This window comes from Sturnira hondurensis, unplaced genomic scaffold (assembly GCF_014824575.4).
Source record: "Sturnira hondurensis isolate 20B ecotype Veracruz unplaced genomic scaffold, ASM1482457v3 Scaffold0007865, whole genome shotgun sequence".
NCBI lineage: Eukaryota > Metazoa > Chordata > Mammalia > Chiroptera > Phyllostomidae > Sturnira > Sturnira hondurensis.
Window position 1 is genome coordinate 10,968,595 of NW_028080496.1, and position 25,069 is coordinate 10,993,663.

Below are 25,069 nucleotides of genomic sequence, written 5' to 3' on the forward strand. Positions count from 1 at the left end.
TCCTGGATTTGCTTCCATGCCTTCCCATGGAGGCCACTGTTGTTGAAAACACCAGAAAGAATCCTGGGTCCACAGGTGACCTGGATAGACATCATCACTTGGTCCAAAATGCTTAGGGAACAGACCAAAACCACCAACAACCAGGCGAAGGGTGATACAGCGGTGAATTACCGAAAGAAGCCCATGAGGCTGGATTTGAACTGGCAGCTTGCGCACGCCCTCATGCTATACACAGAGGTGTGTTCAGTCGATGGGCCAGGAAGCAGCATCACCCCAGCAGCACATCACCCCATCACCTCCTCACCACTGAGCACACCTGGCACCCAGATCTTGGTCTCTAACTACCATTTTCTGCTAAAGGGAACCAGAGCTGATTCAAGGGCTGGGGCTCGAAAAGTTGCAGCGGAGACTGGGACCCTTGTCATCCCCAGAAGCAAGGCAGTGTCCCAACCTGATAGGGAGATAGCAAAGGAATGGGAGCCCCCCCCCCCAGTGGGCTTCCTGCCACTGGCCTAATTGCATACTACCTGAGCATCAAAAAAAAAATAGTGGCAATAATGAATTATAATACTTTGAATTAAAAAAAGGAATCAATGAGTCCATAGCGATCATTAAAAGCAGCTGGGGGAATATGTTTCTGTGTAGAAGGAGGCCAAGTAACAAATGTAGAAGGAACAGTAGTTTTTTTTAAATCACCACTTTGTGACCCATGTACTAATGGATTCAGGCAGACCAGGATCAGTACGGATGCTAAAGCCGCCGGGTGGAATGACGTAGGAACACAAGATGCTCACTCGTCTCTGACTGTCAACCCCCCAGGTTGCCGACTACTCACAAAGAGTCAGATGTGCAAAGAGGGGATCTGACAGATGGCACCTGAACCAAGGAATCAGACTTGGCATCACCAACAGTGTAGTAACCAGCCATCGGGGGCCCCCTGGTGGTTGCAAATGGAAGGACTCGATATTATTTGACGTGGGCCAAAAATGCCTAACTGGAATCTAACTAAACTTTAAAAAACAAAGTTGAGTACATTCAGATTATGGGACATTCTACCAGGCAACTGGAATGACTGGAAAACTTGTAATGCCAAAGTTGAGACAGACATAAAGTGGATTATGGAAAAGTGACGTGACAACTAAGTACAGTGGTGGACTCCTGGAGACGTGCTGGACTCTTTAGGGGTAAAGGGCTAGGCTGCCTACAACTGACTTGCCAATGATTCAGCAAATAATGAAAAGCATGTGTTGCCATGGGTGAGTAGAGGGGAAAGTAGAAGTAGCAACATAGTAACAATTAAAGAATCTAGGTGAAGGGCACAGGGGTACCCTGTTCATTGGGCACCAGTTCAACTTGACTGCAATTCTGAAGATTTTCAAAATAAAAAGTGTAATGACTCTATTGCAGAGCGGCTTGTCAAAACACAAAACCAAAACCAAAACAAATCACTGAGACTAAAACTCCATTCTCTTGACCCCAAATCCAGCACGCTAGCATTCTTCCCTCTTTGTCCAGGCTAACGGAGACAGGCACGGAGAGTTCCTTATTTTCGGTTCAAAGACCGGGCAGAGCTTTGAGAGCCCGTAAGGGTCCCAGGCTCTCGGATTCTGGTTACTTAGCCGAGAAGGAGATGAAGACGAGTTCCGCGGCGCCACCTAGTGGTCATCTCGGGAAGTCTGTCTTCTGCCGCTGAGAAAGAAAACTCAGGCCACTTCATGGGTGTCTTTCCCGCAGTTCAGCCTGGCTGTGACATTTTCCGTCTGCGAGGCGCTGATGTTTGTTTCTCTAATTTTCTGATACGGATTTCCAGTTGCTTTGGAGAAACGAAGGAAAGAGCCAATTTCCTCCGCCCGGGGAACCTAATGGAGCCTCCAAATTCTTTGATAATCCAAAAGAAAGAGACAAGCCCTGCTCCTATGTGTTTGTGTGTTTGGGGTCTCTTACCATCTCACACCAGCAAACGGCGGGCCTCTCTGGCTCCCTCTTGTGGAAAAGAATGAACGCCAGGCAGACGAGAAAAGCGAAGGCGAGTTATTCAGGGCTTGCTGTCACCGGCGAGTCAGCTAGTCACTTGAGTTTCGGCAGAGACTCAAAAGCAGGCAGAGGGGTGGGGAGGGGTGAGAGTGTACAAGGGAGGGCTCGGGGGTGACTGGCGGCTGTTGATGGGGAAGCTGGAGGCGCCCGCTAGAAGAGGGGTGCCCTCTGTGATTGGTTGGGGTGCCTGTTTGGCTTTTTCTGGTTGATCTAAGTTGGAAGCAGGGACGAAAAGTAGGGAAGCTGTCGGTTACTAATCAAGTCCTGGACACTGGGGGCTGATTGTTATAAAAGTTATTGTTTATTCCCTGGCCGATGTGGCTCAGCGGGTTGAGCATTGGCCCATTAACTGAAAGGTCACAGGTTCGATACCCAGTCAGGACACATGCCTAGGTTGCAGGTTCAGTCCTAGTTAGTGAGTGCACAAGAGGCGACTGATTGATGTTTCTCTCCCACATGGATGTTTCTTTCCCGCTATCTCCCTTTCTTCCCCCCTCTCTAAAATCAATAAATTAAAAACAAATTTAAATCACTGTTTAACTTCCTGGATTGTTACTAAAAGCAGTCTGCTGTCCTGCAGGTCTGGGTTACTAAGGGACTGGCTTCCTGGGCTATTTATTATAGATAAGGGGGGTGGTTTCCTGAGCAGATTGCTGCAGATTGAGTGGAGGGGGGCAATCAAAGTTCCAGTTTTATAGATGGTCTGGCCACTGTTGTTTCATGTATTTAGTCTGTCACTCTGGAAGCAGCACTGCGGGTGGCATCATGACAACAGCAGCTCTAATCCCAGGAAAGAGAGGTCAGAAGACCCAGGTTTGGTCCTCGGCCTTCTTCACAGTCTGGGAAGGCTTCTCCAAGCTTGGGCAGAGCATGGCTGCCGGGACCTGACGCTCTGTGTCCTGACATTAAACATGCGCCCTCTAGCGGCTGGGGAGAGAGTAGCTGGAGCTGTGCAGCGATTACCTGCCCCCAATACCAGCCCCCAGATGTCATCCCAACCTCCGGGACTCCCACCAGCTCACAACGTGAATAAATCACTGGTTTATCCCAAGCTGACACCTGCCCTGCGCTCACCAGCCCCGGGTGCTCTTCCCCTGTCTCCCACGCCCAGGCTCTGCGTGTGAAATGGTCCCACCTCAAGCTGCCCTGGGTGGATATCGACTGGCTCATAGACATCTCCTGCCAGATCACGGAGCTGGACCTTTCCGCCAACTGCCTTTCCTCCCTCCCGTCGGTCATCCCCTGGGGACTCATCAACCTCCGGAAGCTGAACCTCTCAGACAACCACCTGGCCGAACTGCCGGGCGTGCAGTCATCAGACGAGATCATCTGTTCCAGGTGGGCCTCCCCCATCGCAGGTGCTCAGGGTGTGAGTGGTGGGCGCCGGGGTGCCGTGTGCACCCCAGCTGCTGGCACCGGCCTCTCTGGCATGGGCTCCCGGACCGTAGCCTGTGGTTTTAAGAACAAATTTTCAGTAGAATTGAGAGAAGAAAGCTCTGCCTATTTTAACACAAGTTCCGTCTTAGGGACACGGACCCCACCTCCCGTCCAGGGGAACGCAGAGCAGGGTGGTCTGCGTGCCCCCGAGTGTACACTGCCCCCTTGTGGCCTGGCGGACCTACCTGCCCGCCACGCACCGCCTACTTCTCCATCCAGCATTCAGGAATCAGAGGGGGCTGGTGGAAGCTGTGAAGCCCAGACCCCCGGCTGTTACCCCACCTCCCCAGGAAAGTGAGGGAGGGCCCTGGGGCGGGGGCACATTCACTCAGCAGGGCGCCAGCAGCAGGAAGCAGGTGTGGGCAGCTCTGTCCCCTCTTGGGGGAGCCCTTGGGAAGCTAAAGCTCTAAGAGAAAGAAAGGGTATCAGTCACCCGTGGTGGAGGTGGGAAAACTCTGCACACAAAAATCTAAAAGGCACGTGCCATCCAAGTGGGGGCCCTGCGGGGGTCTGTAAATGGGGCCAGACTCAGGGGTCCAGAAGGTTGAAGGCAGCTTTCAAGGTACTAGTTCATGCAGCTATCCCGTGTATGAGAAGGGCTTTTGTCCCCATTGGCCAGCGAGACCAGGGCCCCCCAAAGAGAGTTGGATTTCCTTTGTCTCCACGGGCCATGGTAACAGTTAACGCAAAGAGGAAAAAGTAGGTCGCTACACTTTCCATGCCTGTGCTTTAAGCCTTGTACAAGGAAACGGGCACCCCTGTGTTCACAGAAATTTGTAACAGCGGGGCTTGGCTTCTTTTTTCCTGAAGCCTTGACGTCCTTCTTCCCCAACAACAGGCTCCTCGAAATCGACATCTCCAACAACAAGTTGTCCCATCTCCCCCCGGGACTCCTGCACCTCTCCAAACTCCAAAAACTGACCGCTTCGAAAAATTACTTAGAAAAACTGTTCGAAGAAGAAAGCGGTATGTTCTGCTGTCCGTCACTGACTTGATTCCATCATTTTCTTCCTGGCAGGGCTCTTTTTTTTTTTTTTTACCAATTCGTATTTTCTTTTTTTTTTCCTTCCGCAGCCACTAACTGGATTGGTTTGCGGAAACTACAGGAACTAGATATTTCTGACAATAAATTGACGGAGCTCCCTATGATTTTCCTTCACTCTTTCAAGTCACTCAGTTATCTGAATGTCTCCAGAAACAAGCTGAAGATGTTTCCAGATGCCTGGGCCTGCCCTTTGGTTAGTATTACACCGGAAGTCACGGAGGGCTGGGCGCTGTCTCGCCTGCTCCCCTTTGGTGGCCATACTGGGTCACGGGGAGTGCTGGCCCCGTGTTAGAGAGACCAGAAATGTCACTCAGCAGCCAGCAGCTGGCTGTGTCCCAGGCAGGTAACTCCCCTGAATGCCAGACCAAGTGGCTCTTGGCTTGGGATTTGCACCGTGAGACTCAGAGCCCTTTGCACATTTACGTCCTGTGCATCCGGCCTAGGATGGCTTCTGCCCAAAAAGGTGGAAGAGAGGAGAGGTCTCAGTTCCTCTCAGCCACACTTAGAATAAAGAAGAAATAATCTGCTCCCAGCGCACTGCCGCGGAGATGGTGTTTTTGTTTCTCGGGAAGTTTGCTCGTGAAAGCAGACGGAACAGCCTAAGCAGCAGCTGTGTTTTCTTGCTGTTGGTTTTACAGTGGGAAATTCTTCATCCCCAGCAGTAACATGGCCAGTTTCAACCTCCGTGTGTGGGAATCCAGCCGCTCTCTGGAGCTCGGGCCTGAGCTGTCCCATTATCTCCCGGGACAAAGAGGCGCATGTTCTGGGACGGAGGAAAAGGGTCATGAGCCCCCGGTGTCTCCCCTGAGAACCCGTTTCCATCGTCCCTGGGAGCAGGGACGGGAAACCGGCACAGCCACACTCTGCAGCCTCTTCAGTCGAAGAATTGTGGGGTACAGGTCTTATTTTTAAATCAAATCAGGAGAGTCTTTCTCCTCGGCACCGATGATCATTCGAAAAGCTCATTCACACCTCCTTCTCTTCCTCCGGAAATGGCCAGAAGTGCTGCCGAGCGTCCCACAACGCCCTGGAGTACCTACCGGACAGAATGGCCATCTTCTGGAAAAACCACCTTAAGGACGTGGATTTCTCAGAAAACGCTCTCAAGGAAGTCCCGCCGGGGCTCTTCCAGCTCGACGTAAGTGCGTTAGCGCCTGGGGCTCTCGTGTCCAGCTTTCATGCAAAAATTAGTCCCCATTGCAAGGGTGGTCTGCGCACTTCTCCTGAGTGTCTGAGACCAAAAAAGAAAGTTCAACTGCCCAAACGAATGTGCAAAGATTGATATGCAAAATGAAATCTCCTACTCAAGGAGGGTAGGATTATGGGACTTTCTTTAGTGTAGAACACTGTGAGCACAGCCCAGCAGCCCCTCTGTCTGACCATCTCTGGCTCTGCCCCTTCTCAGGCAACACCGAGGTCTGCTGGTGTAGGGAGCTTAAGGCCAAGACAACACTGTCTTTCAGGACCTCCTTGTCCCTGCCACCCTCCCCAGAGGTGGCCGTCCTGGAAGCTTCTGTGGATGTGAGTTCAGGAAAGTGCTTTTCCCAGAAGCCTAGGTGTTCCCTAGCCCCTCCCCACCAGTTCGGGACTCCTTTCTCGATTTTTTTTTTATCCTCACCGGAGGACATGTTCACTGATCCTAGGGAGAGAGGAAGAGGGGGCAGGAGGGACAGAGAAAAGAAAAGGGGGGATATAGTTTATCGAGTCTGAGGACACGCGTGAGCCCGCATTGTGGAATCTCAGTCAAGCTAAACTGGGTGTCATCCTTTGGCGGCACTTCACCCGGGGAACTGACCTTTCTCTCCAGTCTCTGTCAACGTTCAGTGGCATCCCTGCCCCCCTCCCTCCCTGTCCCAGGTCCTCACGTCCTTGAGGCTCCAGGGAAACCAGCTGGTGGCCGTGCCCCCTCCAGAGAAGTGGACCTGCCGGCAACTGAAGACCCTGGATCTCTCCAGAAACCAGTTTGGCAAGTAAGCAAACCTCTGTCCCAGGCAGGTTCTGAAATGTGCACGACGCAGTCGAGCAGTCCCTTGGGACATGTCTGTCTTAGTTTATTAGGGCAGCCATCACAAAGTGTCACAGGCTGGGGGACATTTATTTGTCACAGCTCTGGAGACTGGAAGTCCAAGGTCAAGGCATCAGCAGGGTTGATCACCTCTGAGGCCTCTCTCCTTGGCTTGCAGGTGGCTGTCTTCTCCGTGTCCCCACATGGTCTTCCCTCTGTGCCCACGTCCTAATGTCCTTCTCCTGTAAGGGCACTGGCTCTATTAATGTCCATCACACGGCCTCGAGTTAACCTAATGACCTCGGTTAAGACCTCATCTCCAAATAAGGCCACATTCAAATAAGACGATGACACCTCAGTCCCCTTCGAAGTAGGCACCTTGGGACCTCACACCGTTCTCCCAGTTGCCATCAGCCACCCCGTCATATTTTCCTGAATCTCATCCACAGTTTGAAATCTCTCCCCTTTCAAAGGTGATTTTAGTCTTGGGAAAAGCCAGACGTTTCCAGGCACCAAATCTGGGCTGTAGGGGGGCTGAGACACCTGGGTGATGTGATGTTTTGCCAGAAGAACTTGGCACAAAACGTGATGCCTGAGCAAGCGTGTTGTGGTGATGAAGCCGCCAATCACCATGGCCTCAGCCTTCTGAGTCATGCGAATAGTTTCCATAGAGAAATGTTCAAGCGTAACACAAAATCTGATGCAAATGTGTTGCTCTACTCACTCCGTCGTTTTGAATGTGAGGGCCACGCAGTACACGGGCTCACTCAATGGCGTCTGCCGCCCCCACTGACGAGCACAGCGATGGGTCACTGCTCACGCATGCGCATTCCAGTCCACTCTCCTCGTCTGCCAGGTTACATCGCTGTCGTGCAAATTGTCCCCCTTATAATAATAACGGCTGGACTTCTTCCAGACAGGCCTCCGACATATTGAATACAAAGAATCCCCCTCCCCAAGACTGAATAAAAAGGCAGCAATCTGGGGGTGAGCCCAGGTGGCCCTTGGGGCCCTGGGGACCACCCGCCAGATTCTGGGGCTGAAGGTCACCTCTGTGGCATTTCAGCAGAGCTTACCCCCCCCAAAAAAAGCACTCGGCTGGGAAGCAGCCTAAAAAGTCACAGCCACAGAACAGGCATCCCCGCCAGGCACCAAAGCACTCACACCTGCCTGAGATGGAAAAGTGTGGGAATGGAAACCGCCGGTCATGCCTGCGTTACTTAGGTCACCTCCTCTGGCTGTTTCTTCCCCGAGACTCCCGAGTACAACTGGTGCAACGAGCTGCCGACGCTCGCACGTCAGCAGCAGGGGGCCCAACACTGTGAGGATGGAATTTTCTCCCTTCTCCTCGCATGCTTCCGCGTGATATAGTCACAGCCAAAAGAGTAAGGTCTTTGTCCTGCTGTCCTCAAATGTTGACGTTTTTTCCCTCCCAACAGAAATGAAGACGGACTTAAAACAAAGCGTATTTCCTTTTTCACCACCAGAGGGCGCCAGCGCTCAGGGACCGAGACAGGTGTGTGCGTAGGTGCTGGGAGGTGAGAATGCTGGGCAGGGGTCCCTTGCTGTCCTTCTATGGGGTTTTTTCCCCCGCAATGCCATGTAGGAATGCTAGAGAGGTTCAAGTGTGACTGGAAAACCTGCAAGACACACGTAGCTTGCATATCCTGAAACTCCCTTCCCCCCCTTTGCAACCCGACGACTGTAGCACCCACTGTGTGTGGACGGCTTGCTGCCTGTGGGCACTGCCCCAGATGCCTTACACCTGTTGGTCTTTCTTTAACCCGCACAGCATGAGGCACGGGCCATGGTTTCCCACTTTACAGATGAGGAAGCTGAGGCTCCCCCAGTGTTTTCGTCCGCCTGGGCTTCCCTGGCCGAGTACCAGAGACTGGGGGGTGGGGTGGGGTCTTGAGCAACAGAAACACATTTCCTCACGGCTCTGGAGGCTGGAATTCCGAGATCAGGGTGCCAGCGTGGTTTGTTAGGGGTGAGAACTCTCCTCCTGGCTTGCAGACAGCTGCCTTCTTGCTGTGTCTTCACATGGCAGAGAGAGAGCGAGAAAGATCAAAACTATCTGTGTCTCCTTTGATAAGGTCACTAACCCCATCATGGCCTCCGCTAACCTCATCACTTCCCAAAGGCCCCACCTCTTAATACCGCCACACAGGGGAGACACAACTCAGGCTGAGGCACAAGGGTGGACTGATGGGGCCACGGTGCTGCTCCGTGGCCAGCCAGGTTTCCACCCGGCCCTGGGTGGGGGGCAGGGTTGCAGGCAGCACTGTGACATTCTTACAGCCACACTGAGGGATCTTGTGAAGAAGCGGCGTGGGAACGCAGCCACCTTCGGGCCTGCAGACTGTCCCAACGAGGCTGAGAGTCCAGTGGGACTTAGTGGGGGTCTTCCCCCAAACTCGTCAGAAACAGAGCCTTCCCTAGGCTGTTTGTACTGGTCACGCCGCAAGGCCAGCTCAGCGGACAATATTCCTAGGAAAACAGGTTCTTCTTGCCCATTATCGTCTGTGAGTCTCATACCAGTGTGTTCACGTGATTGAAAGCATAACACATCATCAGGGAAACAGACCAGACTCAAAACGCAGACCCAACTCAATGTAGAAGTTCAATATGTGACAAAAATGGTATTGCATTTTCCTGGAAAAAGACTGTTTTATTGTTTAATAAATCGTGTTGGTAGAACCGTTGTGCAGGTAGAAAGGGCAAGTCACAACCCTCGATTTCTGACCCTGTGTCAATTACAAAAGTTCCACCTGGGCCCTGGCTGGTGTAGCTCAGTGGATTGAGCACGGGCCTGTGAAGCAAAGGGTCACCGGTTCGATTCCCAGTCAGGGCACATGCCTGGGTTGCAGGCCAAGTCCCCAGTAGGGGACACATGAGAGGCAACCACACATTGATGTTTCTCTCCCTCTCTTTCTCCTTCCCATCCCCTCTCTCTAAAAATAAATAAATAAAATACTTTTAAATTCCACCTGGGTTTCAGATATACGAATACAAGAAAAGAAGAAAATAATAACATTTGAAAGCTTGTGAAGCTAGGTGGGAAATCCAGAAATCATTTTTTTTAAAGGCCCAAATCTTGAGCTTTGTAAAAATAGATTCAGAAGAAATATTTGCAACATAAATTGGCTAGCATTTCTAATATACAAAGACTGCTTACAAATTCATTTTTTAAAAAAGGCAACCAGACAGGTAAAAAAAATGGGCAGTGGATGTGAACAGTTTGCAGAGAAGGACATTCAGACGGCGTGGCGACGTGCAAAGGCCCCGAACCGCACTAGTCGGGGAAGACAATGAGGAATCTCATAACTGCCCCCTTTCCAAACAAAGGGCCTTGGGACTTTGGAAATTGAGTCCAGAGGTCGGCATTTCACGTGGGAGGAAAGAGAAACGAACACTTTCGTCTCATTAAAGCCAACGGGGAGCAACAGGCGTGACAGACGCTGCCAGTATGGACCTCGGTCCCTTTCCCCTGCTGTGCAAACAGCCCCTCACGTTCTGGCTGATGGGAAGGGTGTCTCCAGCTTGTACAAACGCCGGCCAAGCAGAGGGGCACCTACTGACGTTCTGGAAAATGACGGCTGAGGGCCCACGAGGGGGGCGAGGTGAGGAGGCCACACCTGTAGAAAGTACCCCTGGCACAAGCAGATGGTAGAGGTGGCCCACAACAATGACCCCTCGATTTTTTTTTAACTTTTGCCTGGAACGTTGAGGCCCACACCTGGGTGAAAAGGAGGGGGCCCGTTTCGAAGGCTTTTCCTCGGTGTGGTTATTCTCTCGGCGCTGTGGAGCCTTGGGTGAGGAATTCTCTGTAAGAGATAACTTGTTTGCAGATGGACAGTAAAATTCCAAGGGAGTTTATGCACGTCCAAGTAGTCATATTTGCGCAGCGGCCTCATCCAAAAATAATTTGGACAGCCGTTTTTACGGTAACATTCAGACCAGCCGAGTCATAAATAACTTATGAATAAATAATTACAGTTCATAAATACCTCAAGCTGTGCTGCCCCTGTCTACTTTCTGTAGTTTCCACACTGGGCCAGGAGGCCGAGGACAGGCACTGCCCCCGTCTGCAGCCAAAGTCCCCTCTTCCCCCCGCTCGTTACTTGAAGAGGCTTCATAAACACCAAGACGAAGCTCGAAAATTGGAAGGCGTCTAGGCCAAGGGCTCAGATGCCTTCTCTGGGAAGAAAAGAGGGCTTTCTTATTATTGATGGTTTTTCCGTGCGAAGGAGGGCCGGCAAAAGCTGGTGATTCTTTTTCGTTGGGGAAAAAGCAAAACAAAACAAAAGAAGCAACCCTTTTGAGCAGTTTCTTCTGGGATAGGGTCAAGGACAGAGCCACCTGTCAAAGCCGGCTGCACATTTCACTCTGTAGGGGCTGCAGCGTTGAGTCCCATTTGACACTGGGGCTCACAAGGCAGGTTTCCGGGCACGCCTTTCGGGATCCTGGTATGGCCTCTCCCAGAGCTTTCTCTACAGCTGGTTACCCCGTGGCCATGGACTCTGCAGCTTCATGTGCGGGAAAAGGGGGGCAGGGTGTCATGGTCAAAGGCAGCGGAGCGTCGTTTCAGCCCAAGAGAAATATTCTGGCTTCCCTGTCTCGCTGTCTGGCAGAGAACCAGAGGAGAAGGCTTCGAGCAGTTGCTTTGTCTTCGATCGTCCGAGCAGACAGGGACCCTCGGGGTGGGGTGGGGAGGGCATGCTGTCCTGCTCCCCTCTCCCTGCCTTCGGAGGGGGGACAAGGCACCTCAGAGAAACTGTGGGAACCCAGAGCTCTGCTTCCCATGGGTGTGTGTTTCCAGACTCCCCGCCACGTTCCCTCTCGACTCACACACTCCGGTGCCCGTGAAAGCGACAGATCTGACGTGCTGTTCATGGCCATGTCATCGTTAGCCTAATGAATGAAGTTGCTTAGATGCTGGAGAGTTGGCTTGTTTGGCAGGGAACGCCATCTGAGGGCGCGTGCAAAGTAAGCCCCAAGCATTATGTTTTAGTTCACTGGCCTCCTTTCACTGACAAAGTGGTCTGCGGGCCGCATGGCGAACAAAATTTCTGACCGGGACCCAAGGGCGTGGAAGGAATACGCAGCCTCCTAATAATTTTCTTCCCAGAGACAACTGTGGAATTTCCCGTGTCTCTGGTGACAGCTGTGTTTGTGTCTGACGTGTGTGTGCAACATATATACCCAGACGTGCATTTCTGGGGGGGGGTGCAGGCAACATCATACAGAATATACACGTGCATTGTGCTATGTACACATGCATGCATCTGCCACACAAACATGCGTGCATGTGGGTTTGCTTGCGTGTCTGCACGTTTTGTGCTTCAGCACGTTTTGTGCTTCAGATACCTCGTTCCACACCCCGTTTTTTCAGCCCGCCAGGAGCTCTCGAGCATCACATCTTAGCCCATACACGCAGACCTGCCCGTGCTTCGTGATAGCTGTGTATGACCCCGTGACCCCCCGGGTGGGCGGCCAGGTGGCCGTCAATCTCAGACAGCGTGCCGCTGAACGTCCTTGTCCTCACGCCTCCGCCCCCTGGTCAGGGATGTCTGCCGGACGATACGCCAGCGTTAGAGTCCCTAGATCCATGAGGCATGCATCTCACTCTGCGGCAGCACCCCTTCCTGGGGCCCCTGGGCCTCCACGCCGGGGCAGTGCGCGATGCCTCGCGAGTGGACAGCCCACTTTGCTGTTTCCTTGCAGCCTCTGTGCTGGAGTTTCCCACCTTCCTCAGCGAGTCTTTGGAGGTCCTTTGCCTGAACGACAATCATCTGGACGCGGTCCCTCCCTCGGTCTGCCTGCTGAAGAGCTTATCAGAACTCTACCTGGGAAAGTAAGTACCCAGCCCAGGGAGGCGGCACGGCCTTCCCTGGACCATCCGAGGACACAGCCAGGGGGAGGGCAGCCTTCTGTGTACCCAGAAGCTTGTGGGATTTTCAGAGCCAGGGGGGAGGGACAGGCAGAGGACAGAGAGACAAGGAGGTCACCCTGCTGCTCTGCTCAGGCACGGCGAGGACTCTCTGACCACTCACTCACCCTTCATTTGCTGAGCAGCTACGGGGCTTCAGGCGGTGTGAGAACCTTCACGAAAATACACAGCAATTCTGGGCACACTGCCTTTCTGAGAAGAGGCAGTGATAACCCTTTTCCCCCCCCAATCCTTACCCAAGGAGATGGTTATTGGCTTTTAGAGAAGGGAAAGAAACCTTAATGTGAGATCGGTGGCCTCCCATAGGCACCCCAACCGGGAATCGAACCCACAACCTTCTGGTGTGAGGGTCTATGCTCCAACCAACCCAGCCACCGGGCCAGGGCGATAGTGTTTGTCCGTAACTCAGAGACCAGATGAGAAAGCTGGGGGAGGGGACCCAGCACGAAGCCCGAGGGGATTTGCAAAAGATAGAACTGCCCTTTGCACCCCGNAGGGACAGGCAGAGGACAGAGAGACAAGGAGGTCACCCTGCTGCTCTGCTCAGGCACGGCGAGGACTCTCTGACCACTCACTCACCCTTCATTTGCTGAGCAGCTACGGGGCTTCAGGCGGTGTGAAAACCTTCACGAAAATACACAGCAATTCTGGGCACACTGCCTTTCTGAGAAGAGGCAGTGATAACCCTTTTTTCCCCCCAATCCTCACCCAAGGAGATGGTTATTGGCTTTTAGAGAAGGGAAAGAAACCTTAATGTGAGATCGGTGGCCTCCCATAGGCACCCCAACCAGGAATTGAACCCACAACCTTCTGGTGTGAGGGACTATGCTCCAACCAACCCAGCCACCGGGCCAGGGCGATAGTGTTTGTCCCTAAGACGCTGTAACTCAGAGACCAGATGAGAAAGCTGGGGGAGGGGACCCAGCACAAAGCCCGAGAGGATTTGCAAAAGATAGAACTGCCCTTTGCACCCCGCGCCTGTAGGGGAGGCAGGCTTTGAAGTTAGTCTCTAAAAGGAGTGGTTGAAATCGGAGCCCAGGAGACCCGGTTGGAGGTGCAAGCTCCCAGCGGCCCCTCTGGCCTCTGAGGCTGACGGCTGTGTGTGTGTGTGTGTGTGTGTGTGTGTGTGTGTGTGTGTGTCCACACTGTGTCCTCAGCAACCCCGGCCTGCGAGAGCTCCCCGAGGAGCTGGGGCAGCTGGGCAACCTCTGGCAACTGGACATCGAAGACCTAAACATTAGCAATGTGCCTGCGGAGATCAGAAAAGAAGGTAGGGTGCCCTTAGCAACACCCCCTTGGAAAGGCAGCTCCATCCCAGGCGTCCGGGGCCTGGGGTGGAGACAGCTGGGTGCCCTACACGGAGCCCCACCCCAGCTTCCGTGCTCACGATAATGCTGTGAGATGCTTCCTGGGTGCCCCAGAAAGCCAGAGTCTCCGGAGACCGTTGTATTGCGGCGATTGACCACGGAACGACACTGACGAGGACCCCTTAGGCACCAAGGATGTTGCCTGACATCTTTGGCCTTAGACTTCACTTCCGGGGTGATGGGTAGCCCGTCTCCCCTCCTTCTGAACTCACCCTGGCAGGACACCCAGACAGGGCTCCTCCCAGACAGGATGCCCCGCCCCAGGGAGGAGAGCGCATCCCCAGCAGCGCGTCCGCAGCAGCGCCCGCTTCCCTGCTCCGCGGTTTCCCGCAGGCCCCAAGGCCATGCTGTCCTACCTGCGCGCCCAGCTGCGCAAGGCGGAGAGGTGCAAGCTGATGAAGATGATCGTTGTGGGGCCTCCGCGGCAGGGCAAGTCCACCCTCCTGGAGATCTTACAGACGGGGAGGGCCGCCCAGGCGGTGCACGGCGAGGCCACCATCAGGACCACCAAGTGGGAGCTCCAGAGGCCAGCTGGCTCCAGAGCCAAGGTCAAGGATGGTAGTGTGCAGGGTCCCCGTGGGTGGGAGGGAGCTTCCCTGGGCCCCCTCTCCCACCTCTCCAGGAAGCCCAGGACTCCCTCAGGCCCCCAGGAAATTCGCAGGGGCTGCCATGTGCTGTTTCCACCCAGCGCCTGCCAAGGGCGGTGAATTTCTTAGTGTGACTTTGTAGTTTTTCTCTTAGAGCTAAATTGAGCCTCCGGGCCAGTGGCCCTTAATCCTGGCTGTCAGATTTTTCTGGTGAGCTTTTGAAGACAGTAATGCCCGGGCCTCACCACCCCTGGCCCCAATGGCCTGGGACTGAGAATGAGCCACTGCTGTGGGCAGAGACATGCCAACACCCATACCTAACGGGGAAGCTAAGAAGGCACCCCGAGTAGGAATGCACTGTCCTGCCTGGCGCCTGCGGTCACCCCAGGCTCTGAAAAGCCTAGTTTTCAAGCCCTATTTAAAGCGAATTCTCCGGTGAATCTACACATCACCCTGTTTTTCCTTCAGTGTGAGACAAAAAAAAAAAAAAAATGAAAGTTGCCTTGCACTCAAATCAGAGGGCAAAGCCCGTGAAATAGCGGTGGGTGGAATACAGCGTGGAGCCGGGAGCTGCCTCCCAGCACAGAGAAGTGTACCCGTGGCCCGGTCTGTGGTGAAAGGCAGCCACGGAGGGATCCGGGTACAAGGAGGCTCCCTGTGGGAAACTGAGGGTCCATCAGGCCAGAGGCTGCAGGATTTTTCCCACAGCCCCACTCCACAAGCCTGTCACACAAAGTCCCTGTCCAAGTCAGGGAAACCCAGCGGGCGTCGTGAGGCGCGTAAGCTGAAGGTGTAATTTAGTGCTGACTCAGAACAGAGTCTGCCTGTGGGGGCCGGGACAGTCAGATTATCCACATCAGCCCCCACCCCTCCCCCCAGGGGTGGATCTTGCTCACTCAGGTCCGAGGGTTCTCTAAAGTGACCAGAATCTCTGGGTTCCCTCCTGCTCTTAAAGCCCTCGCTCAGTGCAGCGGGCTTCCAGATCTTCTCTGGCAAAGGCTTGTCCGAAGCCTGAGGGGTGAGCGACTATTTCCATTTTTGTCTCTGCCTTCTACGTCATTACGGTCCCCCCCCCCCTCTGTTTCTGTCACTCGGAGACGGCCAGCCGCCTCCTCTTTGGCCCGCTGAGCCCGTGGCTCTGGGTGAGGAGCCCTCCAGCTGTTTGGAACAGCTGCCCGTTCTCATCCGCACCCACGAGCAGGTCCCGGAGGCCAGGACGCAGCGCTGTGGGAACGGCTGTGTGCTGCAGAAAACCACAGGCTTCGCTGCCGGGGCCAGGCTCTGACCCCACAGAGTGATAGAGAAACCACCCTCGACACAGCCTTTCCCGGCAGCCCGACAACTACGCTTTTGTTCCATTCCCACGTCGGGGCGGTTCTCCTGCACCCTCGGTGGCCGCCGTCCCGTCCGCTGACCCACCCGGGTTCAGAGGCCCCTCGCCTCCGCCGGGGCCCCGCTCTGAGGGAGGTTTAAACTTACCGTGACGTCATTGCCGGGGCTTCCTCCAGCGGGATGTCGCTTAACTGTGTGCAGCCCAGAGAGGCAAGAGAATTCCGTCCCGTGTTCCGCAGACACGCGGCATCCAGGGCCTGACCTCTGCTCCGTTAGCCGCGCATAGAGGCTTCTGGAAAGTTCGCCTTCGCACCCTGGCCCCCTTCCCCATACTTGGTCGCCTGACTCGTAACGCAAAGGGCCAGACAGGCGAGGCTTCTCCGTGGTCACGCCGTTTTCCGTGCCTAAACACCAAGTTCACCACGATCAGGTCTCTCTCAAGCTGACCAGATGGACGAGGCCCTGGGTTTGTAAAATGCCTCCCTCTGTCCCCGCCTTCTTGCTCAAGTAGGTTGAGTCCGTAGAATTCACCGTCTGGGACATCGGCGGCCCCGCCAGCATGGCCACCGTCAACCAGTGCTTCTTCACGGACAAGGCGCTGTACGTGGTGGTCTGGAACCTGGCGCTGGGGGAGGAGGCCGTGGCCAGCCTCCAGTTCTGGCTGCTCAACATCGAGGTGAGAAGACACCTGCCCACCTGTCCTCGGCGATGCTCCCAAGTGTCTCCCTTTCCCCGAGGGGGAAGAAAAAGGAAAGAAATTGCTAGGAAGAAGCGCTCTGCCTTTTGGTGGACTCCCAGAGACCGAGGGCCCCTGGACCATAGGTCATAGGGAACCACTTAAACGCCCCCTGGCCTGATTCTGCCTTAACTTCAAAGCCCCTTACTCTTGTATAAAAGAGAACAGGACCCCCTCCCTCAGGTGTGAAGCGATGGGGCCCGGAGGCAGCTGCTGCAGGGTCTGAGGGGTCCATAAGCCCAGCCCCCACAGAAGAGTCACGGGGGGCCTCACACACCCCTCAGTCAGTGCCCGACAGCCCCTGGCGGTTTGCAGGCAGCCCTGCGGGGCGCAGCCCTGGGTGCTGCCCGGAGCCCCAGGCGTCCAGGCCAGGGGTGGCCCCCTGCGCACTGGGAGCGGCTTTCCCTCGTCCAGGAGCCGGCGCTGGTGCTCAGCCCCCGGGGGTTCTCTGTCGCCACAGGCCAAGGCCCCCAACGCCGTGGTGCTGGTGGTGGGGACCCACCTGGACCTAATCGAGAGCAAATTCCGCGTGGAGAGGATCGCGACGCTGCGGGCCTACGTGCTGGCCCTCTGCCGCTCGCCCTCCGGGTCCAGGGCCACTGGCTTCCCCGACATCACTTTCAAGCACCTACAGTGAGTGTCCCAGGGGCCTCCTGCGCGCTCGGACCTCGCCCAGGGCCGGGGCTGCAGGTCCTTCTCTTGTCCATTTCCTGGAAATGCCTAGGGTCCGCAGGCAGAGGGCCCCTAACCCGGGGCTGGGCGGCTCTGGGCCTCTCCCAGCATGAAGGGCAGCAGGGTGACCCCTGGAGCAGGAAGAGCCCTGGGGAGGGTGAGGAGCAGCTGGAGATGGGACAGAGCAGGGCCTGGCGACACCTTCTCTGGGTGCCCTTTCTGCGTCCCCCCGCCACACCTGTCCATCACTGACTGGGCCCGGACTGTGGTCCTCACACTGGGTCTGAGTGGTCCAGGAGGGGCTTCGATGCGCGAGGATGCTGCTGGGCATGGGGCAGGAGGGGCCAGTGTCTGTGGGGCCAGTCCTCAGGGTTGTCCCTTCCCCCACCCCCTGTCCTCAGATTCCCACCATTGGGTCTGCATTGCACCCACTTTGCAGATGATGAAACTGAGGCTCAGCAACTTAAGTGACCGTTCCCCGAGGGGAATACAATGTGCGTGGCGGTGGCCACACTGGTGGCACCTGGGTTCCCTCCCTCTGAGCTGAGTTTCAGGGACATGGGTGCACAGCCTGGGGACACTCCTGCCAGGCCCGGAAGGCAGAATCCTCCCTTGAAAATGTTCCCTGGGGTCTGTGACAGCAGAAGTGCCACCCCTGGGTGCCACCCCAGTCTGCGCCTCTGCACCTCGTGTCCCTGGGGCCGCCTCACTTTGCCCCTCCGAGATATGGGTGTGCCGGGAGGATGGGCTGCAGCGGCACGTCATGGTGCTCTCAGTGCCGCATGAGACCTCGAGGAACTCCTCTGTGTCCATGCTTCGTGAGTTCTCTCGACTTCTTTGGGACAAGGCACGCAAGCAGAGACGTGGGCTGTGCAGAGGGGGCGGTGCATGGTGATGGTGGCTCTTTTCTGCCCTGGCAGCGAAATCTCCTGCAAGAGCCTGGAAGGCCTGGAGGGGCTGCGACAGCTGATTTTCCACGTCACGTGCGGCATGAAGGATGTGGGCAGCACCATTGGCTGCCAGCGGCTGGTGGGGAGGCTGGTGGGTACCTTGCTCGTCCACGTGGACCCAGAGGGGCCTCTCTCCTGGCTCGGGGAGTCTGTCCGTCCCCCTTTCTCGAGTGTGTCCTGGGCTTCCTGGTCCCTGTGTGAGCAGTTTCTTGGGGGAAAGGGAAGGATGGGCAGGGAAGCATCCCACCCACTCAGGCGGGGCCAGCTGGACAAGCCTTGGGACCTTGGGACCTGCCCGCCCCTCCCCCCCAGATTCCCCGGAGCTACCTGAGCCTGCAGGAGGCTGTGCTGGCGGAGCACCAGCGGCGCAGCCTGGGCGACGACGTGCAGTACCTGACGGACAGACAGCTGGAGCAGCTGGTGGAGCAGACCCCGGGCAACGACATCAACGACTACGAGGACCTGCAGTCCGGTGGGCGGACCGGGGGACAGCAGGGGGCTGGGGGAGGATGGTCGGGGAGGGGTGGAGGGCAGTAGGGGCCACCGTCCTGGAAATGCATGAGGCACTCACATTGCTCACCTCTCTGCACATGTCTGCAAAGGACCGTACGTGCACAGCAGGTATTGATTTCGAGGGGTCACAAATTTTAACCTGTAAGCACATTTGCAAGGACGGAATCCGTGAATAACGGAGACCAGGCCACCGTAGCTCTCGCAGCTGCCGGTGAGATCAGCCGACTGATCTGAGGGGCCCACAGGCTGGTTGCTTCCCAGGAAGAAATTGTGACCGGGCCCCGTGGAGTCAGTCACTTCAGAGTCCCCTCTGCCCCCTGTGTGACGCTGCCCCTCCCCACCCCCTTCGGGGCACAGCCATCGGCTTCCTCATAGAGACTGGCACCCTGCTGCACTTCCCGGATACCAGCCACGGCCTGAGGAACCTCTACTTCCTCGACCCCATTTGGTTGTCCGAGTGTCTGCAGAGGATCTTCAACATCAAAGGCTCCCGGTCGGTGGCCAAGAACGGCGTGATCCGGGCCGAGGACCTCAGGATGCTGCTCGTGGGGACCGGCTTCACACAGCAGACCGAGGAACAGTATTTCCAGTTCTTGGCCAAGTTCGAGATCGCCCTGCCGGTCGCCAACGACAGGTGAGTCAGTCTATGGAAGGCGCTGGGAGGGCCACTCCAGAGAGGGAGGAGTGGGGGCTGGGGCTACCAAGTGGGGTGGGGGGTTGGCTGGTACAGGAGTCCCAGAACCACCATGGAGACTTCCTGCCTAGGGGCCCCGGCTGCTGTGGCTCAGTGGATTGAGCACCAGCCTGCAAACCAAAGGGTCACTGGTTCGATTCCCAGTCAGGGCACATACCTGGGTTGCAGACCAGGTCCCCAGTAGGGGGCGTGCCAGAGGCAACCACACACTGATCTTTTCCTGTCTTTCTCCTTCTCTTCCCCTCTCTCTAAAAATAAATAAATAAACTCTTTTAAAGAATAACCTTGGGGGGTTCACATTTTAGGGGATTGGTTGCCTGGTTATTTGGTGCATAAAAATGGAGTAAGTCGCAAGGGTGCGCCTGCTAATTACACAGCCCAGCAGCCAGCATGCGGCAGGGGCTGGAGGGCCATGTGGCTCTGCTCTAGTGACACTCAGATCTAAGCCAGCTTGGGGCTCAGGGCGTCCTTGCTCTGATGTCAGCGTCAGCCGACATTCCTGGGTCTGAGGCTGATGCTGGCCAGCCTCCAGGACCCCAAGTCCACAGACCAGGGTCCAGGGTGTTCTTGACTCTGGTCCAAGAAAACGCCCAAGGTCAGGCAGTCTGCGCGTTTCTGACGTTGCTAAAACCGGACAACCGTCTGGCGATTACAACCACAGGAAGGAGCAGACATTAGCACTCAGTAAAAGTGAGCCGGTTGGACATTTGTGTATGTCCGCGTGGACAATAAAATGAGCCAGCTTCCTGCCAACCCCCCATGCAGGTTTATAGTACAGTGGTCAGAGTGTGGAGCCAGGATGCCTGAGTACAACACCCACCTGCCTTTCCTTTTCCTTCTGTAAAATGGGAATAATGTCCAAAGCCAGAGGCACCCCATTCAAGGGGAAGAAGGCCCTTTCAGCCCACGTCAGAAATGGCCAAGGACTGAAACTGCACCACCCGGCCCCCTCTGGGTCTCACCCGCCCAGGTCTGTGTGTCCTCCACCAACCCCGACAGCCAGGGACCCTCTCTGTCCCCAAGCCGGGCAAGGAGGTTAAGCCGTGTGTGTGAGGCACTGAGCCAGGAATAATGCCAGGCCAACACCCAATTTTCCTTCTATGATATTTTTGGAGTCTCTTCCAGAAAGTTCTAAAGACACTTTGACCTACACTGATGTATTTTTTATTTATTTGAAAGAGAAAAAAAACATTGATTTGTTGTTTCACTTATTCATGTCTTCATTGGTTGATTCTTCTATGCGCCGTGACCAGGGATTGAACCCACAAACTTGGGACAATGCTCTAACTGACTGAGCTACACAGCCAGGGCTAAACTGACATATTTTAAGATTATTGGAGTGAGCCAGAGGCAAAGGCTTCATTAAGAGAAGGACACACCCGAGGCTCTGTCCACCCTGGGCCTGCTCCTCGGGGACGCCCTTGGAGGGACCTCCGGGTTTCAGCTGTTCTCAAATGTCCGCAGCCAGGGACAGCTCAGTGACCGATGACTCAGTGCTTTTATGAGGAGCAACAGTACTCTCATAAAACATCCCTCTTTTGCACAAACAGCCTCATTCTTACTTGAAAGGCGATTGTGGAGTCTCGGCAAGCCAAGAACAATAAATAGCTTCGAAAGCCAAAAATGTTATTCTGACCCCAATTTCTACATTGTCCTCGGGGCTGTGCAACTCTTCCTTGTTTTCCCTTCGCCATCCCGAGTTCATGGTGAGCGATGCCCCAATCATGGCCCGTTTACAGAGAACCCGCCGCGGTTTGCCCTGTTGGATGTGTTTACCACCACAGATGGTTCACGTCTTTTTCTCTATTCAAGGGGCCCATCTTCGTCTTTTCTTGGAACATGTATTTACTCATAGCCTATAAACTGCTCTCCCTAAAGATAAAACTGCAGGTCCCCGGGGAGAAGGCACTGGGCTGTCTGCCGGGGCCAGGGCCCCGCTGCGACGCTGGGGTATGATGGTCACGGTCTCCTTGGATGCATTTCAGCTACCTCCTGCCGCACCTCCTACCATCCAAACCTGGCCTGGACACCAACAACATGAGGAACCCCACGGCCAACACCATCCAGAGGGTGTTTAAGATGAGCTTCGTGCCCGTGGGCTTCTGGCAAAGGTTTATAGCCCGGATGCTGATCAGCTTGGCGGAGATGGACCTGCAGGTAGTGGTGATTTCTCCGTGGCGGCCGGGGGTGGGGGGGGGGATGCAGGTGAGGCACCCCTTTGCCGGAGGGACTGGACGTGAAACCCTTTCCCCGCAGCAAAACTGCTGACTCGGGCCCGAGAGGCAAGCTCAGCATGGCTGCCTTCTCTCCGCTAAGCCGGAGGGCCCATTTGAACCGCACTGTGGACATCACATGGGTCCCTGACTCCTTTAAGAGCCACGGTTGACCCACATTCACACCCTCTGGAGCCCCACTCCGAGGTTCTGATTCAGTGCATGTGGACTGGAATCAGAGAATTTGTATCTCTGACTGTTGTTGTCCCAGGTGGTACTGGGCTTGGGGACCACACTGGGAGGACCTCGGGCTTCCCACCCTGAGTGTGCCACTGAGCCTGTGTGGGTCCCCAACCCCGGGGACATAGACCTGTACCAGTCCGTGACCTGTTGGGGACCAGGCCACAGAGCAAAGCTTCACTGGCATTACCATCTATGCTCTGCCTCCTGTCTCCACCTGGGCTTCTTGAAAGGACTCCCGGCTGTCCATCAATGTTGATTTCACGCATGACGGTAACATGGAAGTAGGGTTTGTCCAGAGCATTGGTTCTCCGAGGGAGGTCCCCGGACGAGCAGAATCAGGCTCACCGGGAACTTGTTAGAAACGCAAAATACTTGGGCCGCCCAGCCCTGACACATCAGAAACTCCAGGATGGAGTTGGAGCCCAGCGCTCAGTTTTTTATAAGCTTCCAGAGGATTCTGACCCACTGTACAGAATGAGAACCGCTGGGCCAGACCTGCACAGTGGTTCAATTCAGTATGAGTCTACTGTTGCCGCAGGTCTCATGAAAAGGCCCTTATGGAATTAACTTCTTGGCTCCATACAAGTAGTTTTGGATCTTCGCATTTTACGGAGATGGGAAAAAAATAAAGCGAGAGCCTGAATGTTGTCCCTCTCTCCGCCCATGTTAGCAGGAAGGGTGGGCTGGTGGAAGGGGTGGGCACAGCCGCCGGCTCTCCCATGGCCGCCATTCGGTCACTCGGTCACTCTGCCCTCCCTGTGAACCCTTCCCGCTGGCCGTGTTCTACGTGGGAGGCCGCAGAGCCCCAGCGTCCTGTGAGGCCCGAGCTCCCAAGTGGGTTCTGTCAGGGGAGTGAGGGGCCCAGCTGGGCTTTCGAGGGGGGATGTGGGGGTGGGCACCCTTCCCAGTATCATCCCTCGCTCAACAGTAGGAGAGAAGCCCATTGAAATTCAGATGAGGAAAAAAAGAAAAGGGTTTAGTCTCCTGAGTGATCAGAGGCATGCAAATGCAAGCAACCTCTGGAGGGGCCACTTTTCACGGATGAAATTAACAAGAGCAAAAGATGAAATTCACACAGCAAAGGGATCGGGTGGGGCCCGTGGAGCATCATCCACACGCCCCGGCAGTGTGCATATAAGTTTAATCGCTTTTTGGAAGGGATCCTTCACTGTAAACCGTTCAGACCCTGCCCCGGTACTCCCGCTGCTGAAAGTCTGCACGAAGGGAATTCTTTGACATCCGAGAAAGCTTTGTGCTTCTTTATGTTCGTCTGACTTGTCTGAAAGAGCAGAAAGTGAGACGCAATCTAGGCATCCGAAGAAGAGAACGCTCAGGAAATCACTGCACTTCACAGTGAGCTTCAGGGAAACGGATTTCACCTAAGGTTTTTAAGGCACTGGTAAAGTGTAGCTTTTAAACGTGTACAAAGTTAGAAATACAAGAGTAGAAATTTAGACAATTAGAGATACTAATTTAGAAAAGATGACCTCAGCTGTCTTATAAACGTACATATAGATAGAAAAAGAATTGTGGAATAAAGTATACCAAAATCCTTTTCCCTTTTCCTTGATAATTGGGTTTCCACTGAGATCTTTTTCTAGTTCACTGAGAGATCAGAATTTGTGAGCCTGTGCTTCTAACACCTGTTTGTCCAGAGTGTAAGTTTGAAGAATTCTGATGTTTGCCAATTGAATGTAAAAACACACCAAAACCTTCATAATCTCTTTGTTCAGTGATGTTGGTGTTTTATTTTCTCGCTTGCCTTTTTCTATATTTCCCTCCCTTCTTACCGTCCGTTTTTGGTAGTAAAATGAAGGGGGGGACAGACTTGAACAAGAAAAACCTATTTTCAGTCTTTTGGGGAAAATGCTCCCAGGGTCCCCTGGAGACCCTGCTGATCGCGTAGCATTTAACTCGGGTGGGCGGTGGGGAGGGTGGGGGCGGGGGGGACACCGTGGTCATTTATCACCGTGGGGCCCAGCCGGCACCCTCAGAGCTCTGCCCAGGGCCGGGGAGGAGCCCGGAATCCTTAAGCAGGGTCTTTTCTCTGCCTTTTCAGCTTTTTGAAACCAAGAAGAATACGAAGAACAGACACAGGAAAGTCACCATTTACAGTTTCGCAGGGACCCAGAGGAACCGCTGCAGCACGTTCCGAGTGAAGAGGAATCAGACCATCTATTGGCAGGAAGGCCTCCTGGTCACGTTCGACGGGGGCTACCTCAGGTGGGGACCCCCGACAGGGGCGCCGTGGTGCCTCCACCGGGGACCGTCCTCTTGGAGTCCGGTGCTGCTCCTGGGAGCGGCTCATTGTGGCAGCTCGCTGGAAACAGGAGACACTTGCCCCCGGGTGTCCCAGAGGGCCCACCTCTCCTCAGCCCCCTCTCTTCCCTTGTAGGGTGCAAAAGGCAAGGGGGGCACGGTGACCAGCCCAGGACTTGAGGGACGTGGGTGGCCCCCGAGCTCCAGCACCCCTGTGGTCACCTAGGTGGCACCATACTCCCGCCCTGTGACCTGTCCTAGAAGATGTCACTAGTCCCGAGCGAGACATAAGACAACTCCCTTGGCTCCCTCTTCCTATTTTCTTTACTTTTTTTCAGAGAGGGAGATGTCAAGTTGAATAAATGATTTTCATCTGGTTCCCTAAACACACAGGGTTGTCTCACATTTACAACGAATTTTCCCAAATAGTCTCCCGCTCTGTGAGAGAGGAAGGGAAAAGGGAGAAAGTCTCTTTACGTGAGGGCCTGACTGGGGCCGCTCTTGGTGCCCGGGGCTTCCCTGTCGCCGTTCCCACCTCAGCGTCACACTTGCCACTTGGCCTGAGAAGAAAGAACCTCCCCCGGGTCCCACCTGAGAGCCAGACCCCAGCCTACACGTTGTTTACGGCCGAGCCCTCATTAACATCCCCTTCCCCGGGTTGGGCCGGTGTGGGGACGAGGCTGGGCCATGGGGACAAGGCAGGGCCATGCGCACAAACGCGGGCGCCACACCGCCCCCCGGACAGTCCTGGCTGTCCCTGGGGGTCCCTGGAGGTTGGGTCCTCACCCTGGAGGCAAGGAGGCCGTCTGAGGCACCTGCATGCAGCGGGGGATGACTGTGGACTCCTTTTCTGCCTCTGGCTCGCAGTGTGGAGTCCTCGGACGTGAACTGGAAGAAGAAGAAGAGCGGAGGGATTAAAATCATTTGCCAGTCCGAAGTGAGGGACTTCTCGGCCATGGCCTTTATCACCGACCACGTCAACTCCTTGATCGATCAGTGGTTTCCCGGTAAGAGAATGTTCTTGAACCC

The 25,069-nt window shown here is 55.0% G+C and overlaps 1 protein-coding gene across 2 annotated transcripts in view; it reads left to right on the forward strand.

Moving 5' to 3' along the window:
* Positions 1-25,069, forward strand: part of LRRK1 (leucine rich repeat kinase 1) — a 105,007-nt gene that overhangs the window by 61,971 nt on the left and 17,967 nt on the right. Inside the window, exons 7-23 of one of the 2 annotated variants that reach the window (XM_037053746.1) lie at positions 3,146-3,372; positions 4,310-4,437; positions 4,546-4,709; positions 5,517-5,654; positions 6,374-6,486; positions 7,961-8,037; positions 12,249-12,378; positions 13,632-13,744; positions 14,175-14,389; positions 16,272-16,436; positions 16,957-17,129; positions 18,089-18,209; positions 18,431-18,590; positions 18,989-19,265; positions 21,311-21,485; positions 23,841-24,004; positions 24,908-25,047. In XM_037053746.1, coding sequence (XP_036909641.1) covers positions 3,146-3,372; positions 4,310-4,437; positions 4,546-4,709; positions 5,517-5,654; positions 6,374-6,486; positions 7,961-8,037; positions 12,249-12,378; positions 13,632-13,744; positions 14,175-14,389; positions 16,272-16,436; positions 16,957-17,129; positions 18,089-18,209; positions 18,431-18,590; positions 18,989-19,265; positions 21,311-21,485; positions 23,841-24,004; positions 24,908-25,047 — 2,680 coding nt within the window. The remainder of the gene's footprint in view (positions 1-3,145; positions 3,373-4,309; positions 4,438-4,545; positions 4,710-5,516; positions 5,655-6,373; positions 6,487-7,960; positions 8,038-12,248; positions 12,379-13,631; positions 13,745-14,174; positions 14,390-16,271; positions 16,437-16,956; positions 17,130-18,088; positions 18,210-18,430; positions 18,591-18,988; positions 19,266-21,310; positions 21,486-23,840; positions 24,005-24,907; positions 25,048-25,069) is intronic. The other variant, XM_037053747.1, reaches the window with a different exon arrangement.